We start from the raw sequence: 15024 nt of genomic DNA, 5'->3' as shown, positions 1-15024 counted from the left end.
TTAAGTGTGGCCGATGCTTAGGGTAAGTAGGAAAGGAAACACTGTACTAGTGCGAAAGATTTCCATCACGAAAGTTCATAGGGATTAGCTAGATTAGATGGAGCACCCCACGACCCGGCGATCCAGTACGCGCTAAGAGTTGGACACAAACCTGCCCCCTCTTAATTAATCTCTCTAGCTAAGCCTATCCCGTCCATGAAACCCATCGTCAAGAATGGCACAACGTCAATCAAAAGATTAATGATTCCCGGCCGGCCTGAAGCAGGCAATCAAGATGGAAGCGTACGTGCCGGCGGCCTGTCAAGGCTCGGCAGCTGGGCCATCGATCGGCCGACGTGTCCCGTCCACCATCGTCATCCTTGCGAGGCCAACCAATGCAACGCCCCGCGGCCACCGCCACCGCCTACCGATCGTCGTCGCGGCCGCTCGGCCCCGGAGCCGGAGGTATCCGCAACCACTAGCGCTGAAAGCCCGGCCTGCCCGGTGGTTGGCGGTCCAGCCGGCCGGGTTCGGCGACCGTTCCATCGGCCGTATCCGCGCCGAATTAACTCCGGCGAGTGCTGCATGCAACGCCCCCTACGTGATCACCCGGCGGCCCAGCGCCACCGAAACACATGCATGGACCGGAAGCGCCGACGCGGTGGCGCCTTGGCTCCTAGTATCTCGTCCTCACCCGGCGCTGCTCGCGGACAAGCCGAACCGGCGAACGCATCACGCGACGCGGACGCGTGAAATCTGCGCGCGTCGCGCCTGCAACCACATGCGACGCGACGTGACCTGACCTGATCCGGGGGCTTGACTTCGAGGTGAAGGCGTGAAAAGAAACAACCTGGTGCACACTCCATCTGCCAGCGTTGGCATACGCATGCATGTCGCTGCCGCGAACATTTATCCGTCCACGTCCCTTTTGATTTTCCGGCCCGGTTTCTTTCTCCCCGCATCCCTATCAATTAACTCCGTCTGGTTGGAGAGCTAGCTAGCCGGGTCGGTACGCACTGTGGTGGTGGTGGTAGCGGCAGCGGTGGTGGTGGTGACCGATACTGGTGGCTCGGCTTTACCCTCATGGATCGACCACGTCTCATGCGTATATAAACAGCGCGGGCGCGGCGCTGATGGCCAGAGACGTGTGGTGCAGCCCGCAGGGGAACTGTACCGTGCCGTGTTCCCTTCATTCCCGTGTCACGCCTCTCGCCACCTTCCCTCTCCTCCGCGGGCTCTCACGGCGACATAACCGAGCTCTGCGCTGCCAGAGGGGACGAGAGCGCGACGAGCAGGGGCTCCAAGTCTGTGTGTGGCTACTAGCTAGGTACGCGAGCGCATATGGGTGCTGCGTTCCTGTCTTCATGGCCATGGGATAACCTTGGCTTCTTCAAGGTATGCACGATGGATTTGTGTTTGCTTTCTTTTTTCTCCTGTCTCTGAGTGTTACTGACGTGGCCTGGCGTTTGCATGCATGCGTCGTCGTTTCTCCTCAGTATGTCCTGTACGGGCCTCTGGTGGGGAAGGCGTTGGCGGGGCGGGCGTGGGAGGCGGCGAGCCCCGACCGCTGGCTCTGCCTCCTGCTGGCGCTCTTCGCGCTCAGGGCCTTGACCTACCAGCTCTGGAGCTCCTACAGCAACATGCTCTTCCTCACCCGCCGCCGCCGCATCGTCCGCGACGGCGTCGACTTCGAGCAGATCGACAAGGAGTGGGACTGGTACGTCACGTACGCGTGCGCATGTGCGTGCATGCCTATACATGCGACCGAAGAGCTAACAAATCCAGCTCCGGCGACCGTGTGTGTTTCCAGGGACAACTTCCTGATACTGCAGATAACGATGGCGGCCACGGCGCTCTACGTCTTCCCGTCGCTGCGGCACCTCCCGGGGTGGAACACCGGGGGCCTCGCCGTCGCCGCCGTCCTCCACGTCGCGGCCACCGAGCCCCTCTTCTACGCGGCGCACAGGGCCTTCCACGGCGCCCGCCTCTTCGCCCGCTACCACGCGCTTCACCACTCCAACATGGTGCCCACGCCCTTCACAGGTACGTACGTGACCAAGATACTTTGTGTTAATTGTCTGGATTGAACTGATCGATCGATCGATCCCAAGTTCTCAACACACATGACACATGCATGCGTGCAGCCGGGTTCGCGACGCCGCTGGAGCACGTGGTGCTGGGCTTGCTCATGGCGCTGCCGCTCGCCGGCGCGTGCGCCGCGGGTCTGGGCTCCGTGGGGCTGACCTTCGCCTACGTGCTCTCTTTCGACTTCCTCCGGGCCATGGGCCACTGCAACGTGGAGCTGTTCCCCGGCGGCCTCTTCCGGTCGCTCCCGTTCCTCAGATACCTCATCTACACCCCAACGTAAGCCGCCTGCCTCACCATCAAACACACACAGGCATAGTCCCTTCTAGCAGTATTTCCCTTTCGTTCGTTCGGTCACAACTTAACTGAGCACAGTTTGAAAACTAGTGTGTCGGTACCAGATTTTATTCACTAGCTACTAGTACTTATCGGGCAATCATAGGCCTTGTGTACGGCCGGGCCGGCGAGTCTGGCCAGATATGGTGCGTCTACTTTGGCACAGCACACCAGATAGTACAGCCCGAACCCACCCCCAACCCACGCGCGGGGAACAGCGGGTCGTCGATCGAGCTCCGCCGTGCATTACTGCCGGTGCCGGCGGCTCGCCAACCGCTTCCCTGGTCACCTGTCAACATAGTATCGTTCGTTCGTTCCCACCTATCGATCGGGCACGTATGGTATGGCTGGCCAGCTGACGCTTGGCCTTTTTGCCGCAGGTACCACACCATCCACCACACCGGGAAGAAGGCCAACTTCTGCCTCTTCATGCCGCTGTTCGACCGCCTGGGCGGCACGCTCGACGCCAGCTCCTGGGAGCTGCAGACGAAGAACAGAGCAGGTAAAATAAAATCTCTTCAACTCGAGCGCTACCGCCACAGTTTCTAGTAGCCAGCTTGCGTCCGCCCTGCTGCATGTCCGGCTCGGCCGGTTCCATCCATGTCCATGCGTCATGCGTTTCGTCGCAGCCGAACCGAGTGCGGCGCTAGACTCGGACGGGGCACGCACCCGCCGGCAACTTTGGTGCTCCACACGCAGAGGCTTCTGGACCGTACTAGCCTGATCCGTCTGTGTAGTTGCAACAGCTGGCGCGTTGATTGCAGAGGCGGACGGAACGGAAAGGTTCGTGCTTAACTGCAGGTTAGGGCCGGAGTCCCTGTCGCGGATCCGCTCCGCAGCGACGCCGAACGGGATATGCCATCGGTAATCCTAACACTGGCGTTGAGCGCGCCATTAGGGATGACGTGCACGCCGCCTGTGCGGTCAGCACCCGGCACAGCAATCGTCGTACTCTAGGCTGATTAGGAAAGCAATCGAGCAGCTGGGGACTGCACTACGTACAGCAGAGTCAGCGGTTGCCGCCATGGCATGGCGTCCCAACCAACTGATGTTTCAATCACTCCACTTAAGTCTCCATGGCATTATTGAGTGGTACTGTATTAGTAACTGCATGCATGTATCGGCTCTGAATTTGTTACCTGGGTCATGGGTGCAGGGATGGACGAGGTGCCGGACTTCGTGTTCCTGGCGCACGTGGTGGACGTGATGCAGTCGATGCACGTGCCGTTCGTGATGCGGACCTTCGCCTCCACGCCCTTCGCGGTGCGGGCCTTCCTGCTGCCGCTCTGGCCCATCGCGCTGCTCTTCATGTTCATGGTCTGGGCCTGGTCCAAGACCTTCGTCATCTCCTACTACCACCTCCGCGGCAAGCTGCACCAGATCTGGGCCGTCCCCAGATACGGCTTCCACGTACGCACACTACATGTTTCTGATTACCACTAGCTTCAGAATTCTTTTGCTAGCTGATCCATCGAGCTTCTTGTCTCTGCGTTATCATGCAGTATTTCCTGCCGTTCGCCAAGGACGGCATCAACGACCAGATCGAGCTGGCCATCCTGAGGGCCGACAGGATGGGCGTCAAAGTCGTCAGCCTTGCAGCTCTGAACAAGGTCTCTTCTTCACTTCATGCCGTGCACCTAGCTGCTGCCTGTAAATGGTGCCTAACTGCCCAGGTGGTGATGTGCAGAACGAGGCGCTCAACGGCGGCGGCACGCTGTTCGTGAACAAGCACCCGAACCTCCGGGTGCGCGTCGTCCACGGCAACACGCTCACGGCCGCGGTCATCCTCAACGAGATCCCCAAGGGCACCACCGAGGTCTTCATGACCGGCGCCACCTCCAAGCTCGGCAGGGCCATCGCGCTCTACCTCTGCAGGAAGAAGATCCGCGTCATGGTAAACACACGCCGCAGAAGCGGACTGATCAGTGTGTAAGCGAGCTGCGGCTAATCGTCTTGAACTGCAGATGATGACGCTGTCGACGGAGAGGTTCCAGAAGATCCAGAAGGAGGCGGCGGCGGAGGACCAGCAGTACCTGGTGCAGGTGACCAAGTTCCAGTCGGCGGAGCAGTGCAAGACGTGGATCGTCGGCAAGTGGCTGTCGCCGCGGGAGCAGCGGTGGGCGCCGCCGGGCACGCACTTCCACCAGTTCGTGGTGCCCCCCATCCTGGGCTTCCGCCGGGACTGCACCTACGGCAAGCTCGCCGCCATGCGCCTCCCCAAGGACGCCCGGGGCCTCGGCTCCTGCGAGTTCTCGCTGGAGCGCGGGGTGGTGCACGCCTGCCACGCCGGCGGGGTCGTGCACTTCCTCGAGGGCTACGCGCACCACGAGGTGGGCGCCATCGACATCGACCGCATCGACGTCGTCTGGGAGGCGGCGCTCAAGCACGGCATCCGGCCCGTCTGATCGCTCCTCCTCGATCGGCCCTGCCTGCACCTTCCGTCTAGCTATGGCCCAAACCGGGCCCAAGAAAAAACCTCTATTGCTACTCAGTTTCCTTTTTCTTTTTCTTGCCTAAAAAAACTCGGTATTCTTTTTTCCTTCTCGAAGTATACTACAGCTCGATCCTGTGACGTGGGGTGTTGTTCCTAACGATTCAATTTACAGCTGTACTGTTTTGATTTGTACACATATGTAAGTATACGATACATTCGAAGGCAAAAGGACGCTATATGTGGCATCGATACTTAAGAAATGGTACTTGCATTGATACATACACGATACGTTGGAGATCTGTGTTCGGTCATTGGTGACAATGCAGGAGTGGGTATGGTACTTCGCTAGAGACCATGATGGAACTATTAGCTTTAGCTCCTGCAGACATCTTTTCTCATGCAATGATTAGAAGCCGAACTGCTTGCTATAAGGCGGTCATGATGATCAAAAGAGGGACTGGTAACAAGTCAGAATATTCTTTTATTATTAGAGAGATTATTAATAGTATGGGGAGAGGGATTCTTGCATTGCTCATACTCGTCGAAATTGTAATGCGGTTAGTCACGTCCTGTCTAATTTTGATAGGTTGCAACGCCAAATTATGGTTTGATTAGGCTCTGGTCCAGGTAAGGTCTTGAAACTTGTAAGACGAGATTGTAACACCTGATTTTGAGTAATGCAAGCAATATTTTGCAAAAAAAGAACTGAATATACTTTGTTGTTTCTTTACGGGTTTCATATATGTTGGAGTATATATCTGGTCAGAAATCATATTCCTACGCACTACTTATTATGAAGATTGTATGTGCTGTGAAGGAGGAAATAACTACCTGGAGTAAATGTGAAGATAACCGCCATTCGATTCAACTAGTAACACAAGATTTCCGTAAAATTGGTAAGAATAGCATGGCTCGATGTTGGCTTTGGGTATGACTATAATTTGGGTGCTTGCTTGGATGGAAACTAATGTTTCGGCGTTGTTGACATCTTTCGTCATCTCCGTTAGCAGAATGTGCTATGTGTTGTGATGGCGGGATCCCCTAGGATAGGCCCATGACAATGATTCAGCCTAGCAGGCATGAACAGACCGACTTTGTGCCAAGAAATCACTCGCCTAGGTCGGCATCATGAAGGCCCAATTCGATTACCCTTCTCCAACGCAGATCCAAGCTGTCGGGCAGAGTCTTTTTTTTTTTGAACGGACCAGCTGATGGCTGGCATATATTGAAATCATAGTAGGAAGCAGGCGGGAAAACATTGAAAGCTGTCGGGCAGAGTCATTGGGACGTCGACGAGCCCAAGACTGGAGAGGACGCAACAACCATAGCCCTAGGACCGGAACGTTGCCGAGAAAGGACGCTGGCAGGCTTCTTCCATACTTTTTTTGAGGCTTCTTCCATACTTGACAACGACCGGTCTTGGTGAACCGTTGAACCGTATATTAGTCGGGCCGGGTCAAGTCTCTGACACGTACGTGCAGGCCTAAAACCACAGCAAAGAGCCCTTCCCGATTCTCCTGCCTCCACCGGGCCGAATCTCCAGGCCGTGGGCCGTCGTCCACATCACAACTCTCTGCTGCCTCCACCGGGACCACCAGCAGCAGCAGCGGCCGCCGCGGCGCACGGGCGGCCGCGCCTCCGCTCGCTGCCAGCGCGGCAGTTCCCCGCCGACCTCCGCATTCCCCTAGGTTCGTACTCCTCCGCGCGTCCTCTTGGGAACTATTAGGAACTGTCGCGAAGATTACCTGATGCGCGTGTTCTTTAGGAGCTCAGGGATTTGGGTCGCCTACTATTACTCTACTCTGTAGTTTTTATCCCCGTGATGCAAAATGAGCGCAAGCAGTTCCTAGTTAAACGTACCTCCAGCTTACTGAATTGCTCGAATGAGGCCTGGAATGTACGGCAGAATCTGATCTACGAGTATATGACAGGATTTCTGTGTACTGTTCATACGGCAGGGCTTCTTCTACATTATACTCAAAATTGGAGATGGTGTTTGCTGATTTTGGTCCTTTGGGCTTTGTCTCCATAGTAGTATTGCAGGTTTTCTGCTCATGGTTTATGTACAGGCTCATTTCCTTTTTCTTTTACGCGCCGGCTTGACCTCATCAAGTGACAAGTGAGAATCTGAGGTGAGATGGCATGTGGTTTTCCCCCTGTTCTCTCCATGCTCCATCAAGAGGTATTTGCAGATTTTAGGGTGCCCTGATATTTGTATGATTCTAGTAATGCTTTTTTTGCGAGCTTGTTACATTGCTTTCTTCTGGTTGCTGGTAGCATGAAAAGCGCATGATCTAGTTCAGTTGGCAGCATGAAAAGTGCATAGCCTGATTCTTGAAATAATTTCATTATTGCTCTACCCATGTGATATATGTTTGGGTCTAATGTGGCTAGTCCGTACGACTCATGCACTCGTGGGGGCAAGCAGAGACAATAATGAGATTTTGTCCTATTAAGCATTGTTGATATATGACCACCGAATTTGCTGAGCATTATTGGAGGGGTACATTTCATGGCATGACTCATACCTGACATTTTCCTTGTGTGATCTACAAGGATACGGAGGCTGATCTTGCTATAGAATCGTACTCGAACCTACATAATAAGCATGATTTTCTCTCTGTACATTGAAATGTTGGTATGAGTCAGGAATTTTTTTGGAGTATGAATTCATATTGTAATGTTCACATCTAGTCTTCTGTTGTTTACTTTATTCTGAGATTGTACTATTTTTTTTAAAGTGCAATACATTGAGTGCTAAAATTGCAGTTTCTGTGGTTGTTGATGGAAGATACTGGCCATGCTCAGAAAAGTGCAAACTCTATATATTCTAGTAAGACATATGTTCTGTTATACTCCCTCCGTTTTTATTTACTCTGCATATTAGAGTTGACTGAAGTCAATCTTCTTAAAATTTGACCAAGTTTATAGAAACGAATATAAATAGATATCATAACAAATTTATATGATGTGAAAGTACATTCAATAATAAATCTAATGGTATTGAATTGTTATTGTATATGTTCATATTTTTGTCTATAAATTTAGTCAAAGTTTACAAAGCTTGACTTTGACCAAAGCTAATACGCGGAGTAAATAAAAACGGAGGGAGTACTTCTATATAATAACCATGGTTGGTAAAGATTCAGACCAATAGTGGGTTGACCTGTAACTAGTAATGTTCAAGGCAGCGTGGCGGAATGACTGGATGTTGACCTGGGATCAGCTTCTCAGTTCCATTGTTTTATATACACAGACTCTGCAGATTAACTTTGTATGCGAATTATTTGTTAGACATCCCCACACTCACACCAAAAAAATTGGATTGAAGAATGCACACCATTGCTTCTTAGTTCTTTCGCATCAAGGCAAATGGTAAAAAGGTGTTTCAACAGGAATGCTGAATAACCCCTATTACTTGATGCATTTTTATGTTGCTGATGAATAGTTTGAAAGGTGACAATACCTCAGTTAAGTACCAGTTCATTTTCTCTAGTAATCAAAAGTAAATAGCTATATGTATCTCCTTAATAATTATAGCTGTGTAATAGGGTATTATCATCACCAGGCCTAAGTTTAACTAAAATCGATCATGCTCAGAGGTTATGAATTCTGATAACTACTCATTTTAGTCAGAGTTAGGTTGCACACTGCTTTTCAAGTTAGGCAATACCGTGCTACTTCAATTAAACCAAGCTTTCTGTTTAGCTGGAATCCCCAGTCTGGACAACCGCTTCCCGGTGTTTTCTGTAAAGTATTCAACGAAGTTATCAACCTTTTCAAAATACCATGATGTGAAACTGTATGCATTTGGCTCTGTATTCCACATGGGCGTCATTCCCATACTAATGCAAAATTATTGCTCATGGTGCTATATATTATGATTTGTCATTTGCCTAATGAGGCTGAGGTTGTAAGATATGGCTTGTGCCAGAGTTCAACCATCAGTGGCTTGGTGCGATGTGTTTGTCGTTGCAGTTGGTTGTGTTTATAGCTGCCACCTCAGCTGATACTTGGCTATGATGGACAGTCCAAATTGCAGTATCAGAGGCACATGCTCACACATGGATGGGCTCCATGTGTTTCAGTAAAGTCATGCAGCCCCCTGGAGTTGTACCATTAAGGTACAGGGGACCTTGACAAATACATCTGGCTGTGCCTCATTTTCAGGGTACTTCCTGAAAGATTTGTCAAGACAGGGCTAGGATGGGGGGCAGGCATTTATGTTGTTTAAATTATTAAATGTTATGTTAGTTTTAGATTGGTACCGCATGAGTGCCCCTACACCATAATTTTCCTCCTTTTTTGAAAAGTAGCTTGCACCTCACAAAGTAAGAAGAAATGTTGCTGTTGCCCTTAATTTATGCTTTGCATAACTGCATTCTTAAGCAAGTGTGCAGATTGATTTTCCTGATATTTCTGTTGCTAGTTTGACGAAGGGAGCTTGATTGATCTACGGCCATGTGTAGTGTTTTGTGATTTTAGAAAATGGAAGATGAAAAGGGAAATATGAGATGCTCGTGTGAAATTATTGCATTATTAATTTATGTAGAAGCTATAATGCCAACAATTGAGTGATGTACATGTAGCGTCTGGCATATGAAGTTGTGCAAAAGACCCAAGCATCACATATGCAATATGTCAGGCTTGCAGCTCAGTAGTACAATTATGAGCAGTAGTAATGGGTCTTTTTTCTGGGCGAGCTGGCAAAATATTTGGCATGGCTATGCTGGAAATAGTGAATCTGACGACTGGGGCCAGCTTAGCTGGTTTATTCCCATACACTCAAAGAGAAAGTGAGCTGAAAAGAATTGATGCCAAGCTACAGAAGTACTGCAGCATATTAAAGAAATGTATTGGCCTTGGAGCTTAGCGGACCAGACATCAAGTCAAGTATTGGTTCAGTCAAGCTTCTTATGACAAAAGCATAAGATGAATACCACACAAGATCATGGTTTCACGAGATATGCTTGCTTCACATCATCTGGTTAGTATTCTTCTTCATTTTGCTTTGATATTGTTTCTGTGTTTCCTACCTCTGACTGGAAAAGTTCCGTTTTCTCGAAAGCTATTCATGGTGGAACGATCACTGGATGTGTTGTACTTGTATGGAGTAATTATGGTGTGCACGTGGGCTTATCAGAGAAGGATTGTTACTAGGACCGGAGGCATGCCTGAGTTGCTTGGACATAGACATGTGATGCTGGTACGCTATGATATGGATGTGTCAATAAGAAAATACTAGCAGGTTCAACATGTAATTTTGTTCTCATGTTCTCTATTTTAGTCGAGTGCAGTTCAATGACAATTATGTTGCACTGAAACAGACAATTATCAAACTGCAAAGAACCTATTGTCTTTCTCATGCCTGATGTCCATCATGTCAGTAAAATGTGTTGCTTCTTTTGGAAAATAGTGAAACCACTCCTTGGCATGTGTCGTACCATTTAATATGTTTCAGTTCAGTAGTTCTGATTGTGTTGCCTTGCACTCTTGACTCTTGCTACTCCATGTTGCATAACCTCAAGTACATGTCATACTAAGACCCTTGCTAACAGAGATTTTCGTGGGTGACAGATGTTACATTACCTCTGTGCAATGCTGTTCGGGGCGTGATGGTATGCACCTATTAGAATCTGAAGTTAAAACATAATGTAGACTATTCTAGAAATGGACATGATATAATGGATATGGTAAGTTATTAAACTCCTCTAATTGTCCTTTCACTTGGCCAGCCGTCATGGTGTATCCACCAAAGTTTGTTCAGCATTATTGCAGTTCTGTTACGTGTTGCTGTCGGACACCTGTTTTTTAGGGGTTCACATGAGGAGTTAGACTTCAAAGTAGCAAGTGGGCATGTCGGTTAGTGCTGATCTGGAGAGAGACCAGTCAAGACTTATTTCCTTGCTGATAGCTGAGAAACCTGAGAAATATTGACGAACATTGATTCTTGGATGCTTCACAAATGGGACTGTACTAAAGGTAAGATCTGCCCTGAACTTTACTTTTCTGTCAATAATCACTGGAGCATATGTTGATGTGACGCATTCGCCTATATCTTACATGGTTAGAAAGGAATCCCACAGTTGTACTTGAAGCAAGGGACCTTGACTAAAATAAGTTCTGTTCACTTTTTACGGACTGACAGATCTTTATGTTTTTTTCTTACATTTTTACTTTGCGCGGCAGCTGTTATCTGTTATCCAAGATAGATCAACATACTATGTTGAAGAATTTGCCAACACTGTGCGTTTGTGTCGGAGCCCCAAATAAGTTACAGACCGGGATTTTATTGTGATTACAGTGTCTCGGAGCTATGGTGTTGAACACTACATCTCTGTTCTTCACTCTGAGGATAATAACTAGATCCTGTACCATTGCCAAATATATAAATCATAACGTGATAAAAATATATAGTATTAATTACTCTATCTAAACAGTGCATTACTTGTTGTGCATTAGTTGTAGTCATCCAGGAAACAGTTGAAAAGGAAAGCTGAATAGAAACAACTATATATTCCATAAGATGCAGGGAGGGGCTTAGATAATTGTTCTTGTAGCCAACACCAGTCATTGCCTTGTCAGTAACAATGGCCGGCTTCTGCTGCTAAACAAGCTCCCATGTGTGACCGCACATAGGAGCCACAGCTCACAAACGTAGTACTACTGGGGGGGTACAAGAGATGAGCAGGCAAGAAATGCTCTTCCTACCCAACTAATGTACAATTGCATCCACTCTGGGGCTCAAAACCTCTAACCATGGGCATTGCGGCACTGAGACAGAGATGCGGCATCCGTCACGCACCGTAGATGGCGGAGAGCCTCCGCAGGGCGGCCACCTTGAGCTCCAGGATGCAGATGTACTCGGCGGTCTGCCTGAGCAGCACGTCGACGTCCGCGTCCCGGGCGTCAGGGACTATCTTCTTGAGCTCCCTGAGCCTCCTCAGCACCATGTGCTGGAAGGGCCTCCTGTGCATCAGCGATGCCACCACCCCCTTGCTCTTCCCCACCGTGAACATGGCCTTCCTTCTCATCTCTCTCCCTTTCTCCCTCCCCAGGTTGCTATGTCACTTCTGACTTGTGCTGTGTGGAGGGTGTGTGCTGAGGGACACAGCAGGGGGCGCGTATATATAGGGGCGAGGCAAGGGATGTTTCACTTGGCCATGTGGGGAGGACTAGGTTCTAACCTGTAGACTGAGCTGTAAGGATAGCTAGCTCCCACAGGCCATGAACTGTCCGGCGGTCATTGTATAGGATGGTGCCTCGCTGTTTGGCGTTTGCAACTTGTGGTGATTTGGTTGAAACCTAGGCTGCTCGACCGGTGATCTTGGGTTTTGCCCAACTTCCGCTCAGCTGATGATCATCTAATGATTGTCTCAGCTGCTCGTATATTATTATATAGTACATAAAAAAGAGTTCAGGAGGAACTATCTGGTCTGGCTGGTCTGGTCCGGTGTACATATCAATATCAATATTATATGCACCTAATATAATTAGCTTTGGCCTTCTTTCCCATGTGATTTTAGTTAGCAAACTCCCTTAAATAATTGTGCAAGTGCATTCTCTAGTTTGCCTTTTTAGCGGTTTATTATTATTTAGACACCAGTTTGTGAGAGTGAGCTGACAGGATTATCTTGTTCTTTTTTAATGTTCCATGCGCGCACCCACCGTGCATTTGTTTCTTCCTTGCCATGGCAGCATTATGCCCCCTGTATGCATACAGTCTACCGATCGCTATGAGCCCCAAGGCTATATATAAACAAACCAGCAAGGCACTGCACTGCGCAGATGTCTTCCGATGTCGTTCTTGCTCGCCTGCGTTTGCTGCTAGCTCCAAACAAGTGCTCTTGTCCTAATCACAATCATCGAACGGCCAGCATTATTTGCAATGATCAGAGGAAATGTCCGTGCATGTGGTCTTCGCCAGCTTGCGTCGTGCAAATTAAATTGAACTGCAGATTGACGGCAATCTATCTATCACTGTGGCCGTGTGCCAGATACTGCACTCGTATAGTCCTATGCTTATCATGATTGGAGAAGGGTAAGGGTTATATTCCTCGGTTTGAAACTTCTAAGAGCATCTCCTAGGTGGTCTATGGATGCCGGTGTAACTTTTGTTACTTGTGTATTTGTACTGCCATGACATTTAAAAAATAGACCAGACATGTTTCCTTTGCCGGATAGAGGCAACAATGATTAAGGGTCTCCCTGATGGATGCAGCTAAGGCGCTCTTCGTTATTCCCCTATCTAAGTTCCACCTAGAGAGGGTAGTAGCTTCTGATGGATGCATCTTGTACATCTCATAAACATACTAAGGTTCCTCCATGTCTCCGAGAACTCGGGGTTTGACATAGAAACAAAAAGCATCATAAAAGTGTTTATGGCAATAGCGGATGAATGATTAATGTAACACATATGAATCCAAACTAGGATATCGTATTACAATGAGATGATTGACGGAATTGATGATAAGGATGTGGGTGATGATGATGATGAAGATCGATGGCGTAGTCTCATTGATTGGGGTGGTGGAGGAGCGATACCCTTCTGCCAATCCCCCCTTCGCATCCCTTCCAAAGGTGAGGTTTTATGGTCTTATTCATGGTTCTGGCCTCTTTATTCGTCGCCTCTGAATTCGATAGCAAGAGTTGAAGTAGTCGACTAGGGGTGGTGGCGCCGTATGGTACGAGCGTCCACGCTCGTACCGCCCACCATCTTCGCCTCTCGAAAGCCCTGCACGGCTGGTTTTTGTCCCATGTAATCTTCTCTCCATAAGAAAGTTTACTGTAAGCTCAATTAGTGTGATTTTCACCCAGAATTAGGCATTTTCCAATGAATGCTCTCAAAACATCTTTCTCCTTTGGTAACCTGGCGAAATCAGGCAAAAAGGTCGTGTGAGCATTGTAAAATTCTGAAAATCATATGACTATTATGCAGAAATAAAGGATAAAAGTGATGCAAAAATGGACTCATCAACTCCGCCAAGCTTAGAATTTTTATCGGCCCCAGCTGAAAGAACTTTGGGATGAACAAAATTCTGAGCTTGGGGGAGTTGATGGGTCCATTTCTGAATCATTTTTTTTTTATCATAAGATAGGCTTGGGGGAGTATATTGTAAGACCAACATTCATCATCGGATAAGTGATTCTTTCTCCACTCATAAGGAGCTAACCGAGCAATTTATTATGCAACTAAATAACTAACTTGCAGAAAAGTAGGCTTGCAGAATGATAAAGGTATAAGGTATTTCGCAGATCTCGACCAAGCTTACAATCAAGCCAGTGAGATCCCAATACCTAATTTTCCATGAGATCGATTGGTGCTTCCTCCTCCTCCGTAGGTTTCTTATTCTTCTCTCAGTTGCATGCAACCATCATACACTTGAAGCGGGTTGACATTATCATCATCTCTTCATGTTGCTTGGATATGCCTTTTGTTGAATAATTACGCATTTTCTTGTTTAATTTAACCCAGAAAAATAGTGGATAAAACATGAATAGCAATATAGTGGTGAAACTAGAAACTAGCAACAATTCGTTGAGACTAGTCATGCAATTAAAATCATAAGCAAAATGCATCATATCCATGTCAATCGCTACTAGCAATAAACCAAATGTTATCCCTAACAATGAGGATAAGATGGCATACGACGCAGTAGCAGAAGGTGCAGATGCCCTGATCGTCATGTCGCTGAAGAAGTCGTTGACGTCGGGGAAGAAGTCATCGTTGGGGAACTTGTTGTCGATGATGTCGCCATTCGCAGCCACGATGAACAAAAATCGAGCAGTCGTGCAAGGACGCTCCCCAAAAACTTGATCGCCCCTCTCCCGTACCGAATCACAAGAGGCGGGGTTTCAGAGGCCTGCTGTCTCACTTCCCGGTGCACGCCGGAAAGAGATAGGCGGCTCAATGCTTTGGAATGAGACGAAGAGTTGTTGTGCTCTCGGAACAACAGAGGAGCGACCTATTATATACTCCCTCCGTCCGGAAATACTTGTCATCAAAATGGATAAAAGGAGATGTATCTAGATGTATTTTAGTTCTAGATACATCATTTTTTGTCCATTTTGATGACAAGTATTTTCGGACGGAGGGAGTACGTGAGAAGAGTTGAAACTGGCCCTTCATTAGTAGAAGAAAAACCGGTGCAATAAACGCCATTAAATAGACACACTAAAAACCATTAAGG

The 15024-nt window shown here is 48.5% G+C and overlaps 2 protein-coding genes across 5 annotated transcripts; one reads left to right on the top strand and one right to left on the bottom strand.

Annotated features, from left to right (window-relative positions):
- Positions 1-1106: 1106 nt before the first annotated feature.
- LOC125509412 (very-long-chain aldehyde decarbonylase GL1-1) lies at positions 1107-5113 on the top strand. Of its 4 annotated transcripts, XM_048674382.1 has the most exons (9): positions 1107-1374; positions 1476-1696; positions 1790-2022; positions 2124-2343; positions 2781-2902; positions 3557-3810; positions 3903-4010; positions 4088-4294; positions 4365-5113. In XM_048674382.1, the coding sequence occupies exons 1-9, from the start codon at positions 1321-1323 to the stop codon at positions 4803-4805; spliced, it is 1860 nt and encodes a 619-aa protein (XP_048530339.1). In that variant the 5' UTR covers positions 1107-1320; the 3' UTR covers positions 4806-5113. The 4 variants fall into 4 exon arrangements, with proteins under 4 accessions (XP_048530339.1, XP_048530340.1, XP_048530338.1 ...); XM_048674383.1 differs by lacking the exon at positions 2781-2902; XM_048674381.1 differs by having other exon boundaries at positions 1476-2022.
- A 6218-nt stretch (positions 5114-11331) lies between these two features.
- LOC125509411 lies at positions 11332-11948 on the bottom strand. Its single transcript, XM_048674380.1, has one exon. It carries the CDS (start codon positions 11866-11868, stop codon positions 11632-11634), a length of 237 nt encoding a protein of 78 aa, XP_048530337.1. The 5' UTR covers positions 11869-11948; the 3' UTR covers positions 11332-11631.
- Between the last annotated feature and the right edge of the window lie 3076 nt (positions 11949-15024).

This window comes from Triticum urartu, chromosome 5, assembly GCF_003073215.2.
Source record: "Triticum urartu cultivar G1812 chromosome 5, Tu2.1, whole genome shotgun sequence".
Taxonomy (NCBI): domain Eukaryota; kingdom Viridiplantae; phylum Streptophyta; class Magnoliopsida; order Poales; family Poaceae; genus Triticum; species Triticum urartu.
This window is presented reverse-complemented; position numbering and strand designations above follow the sequence as displayed.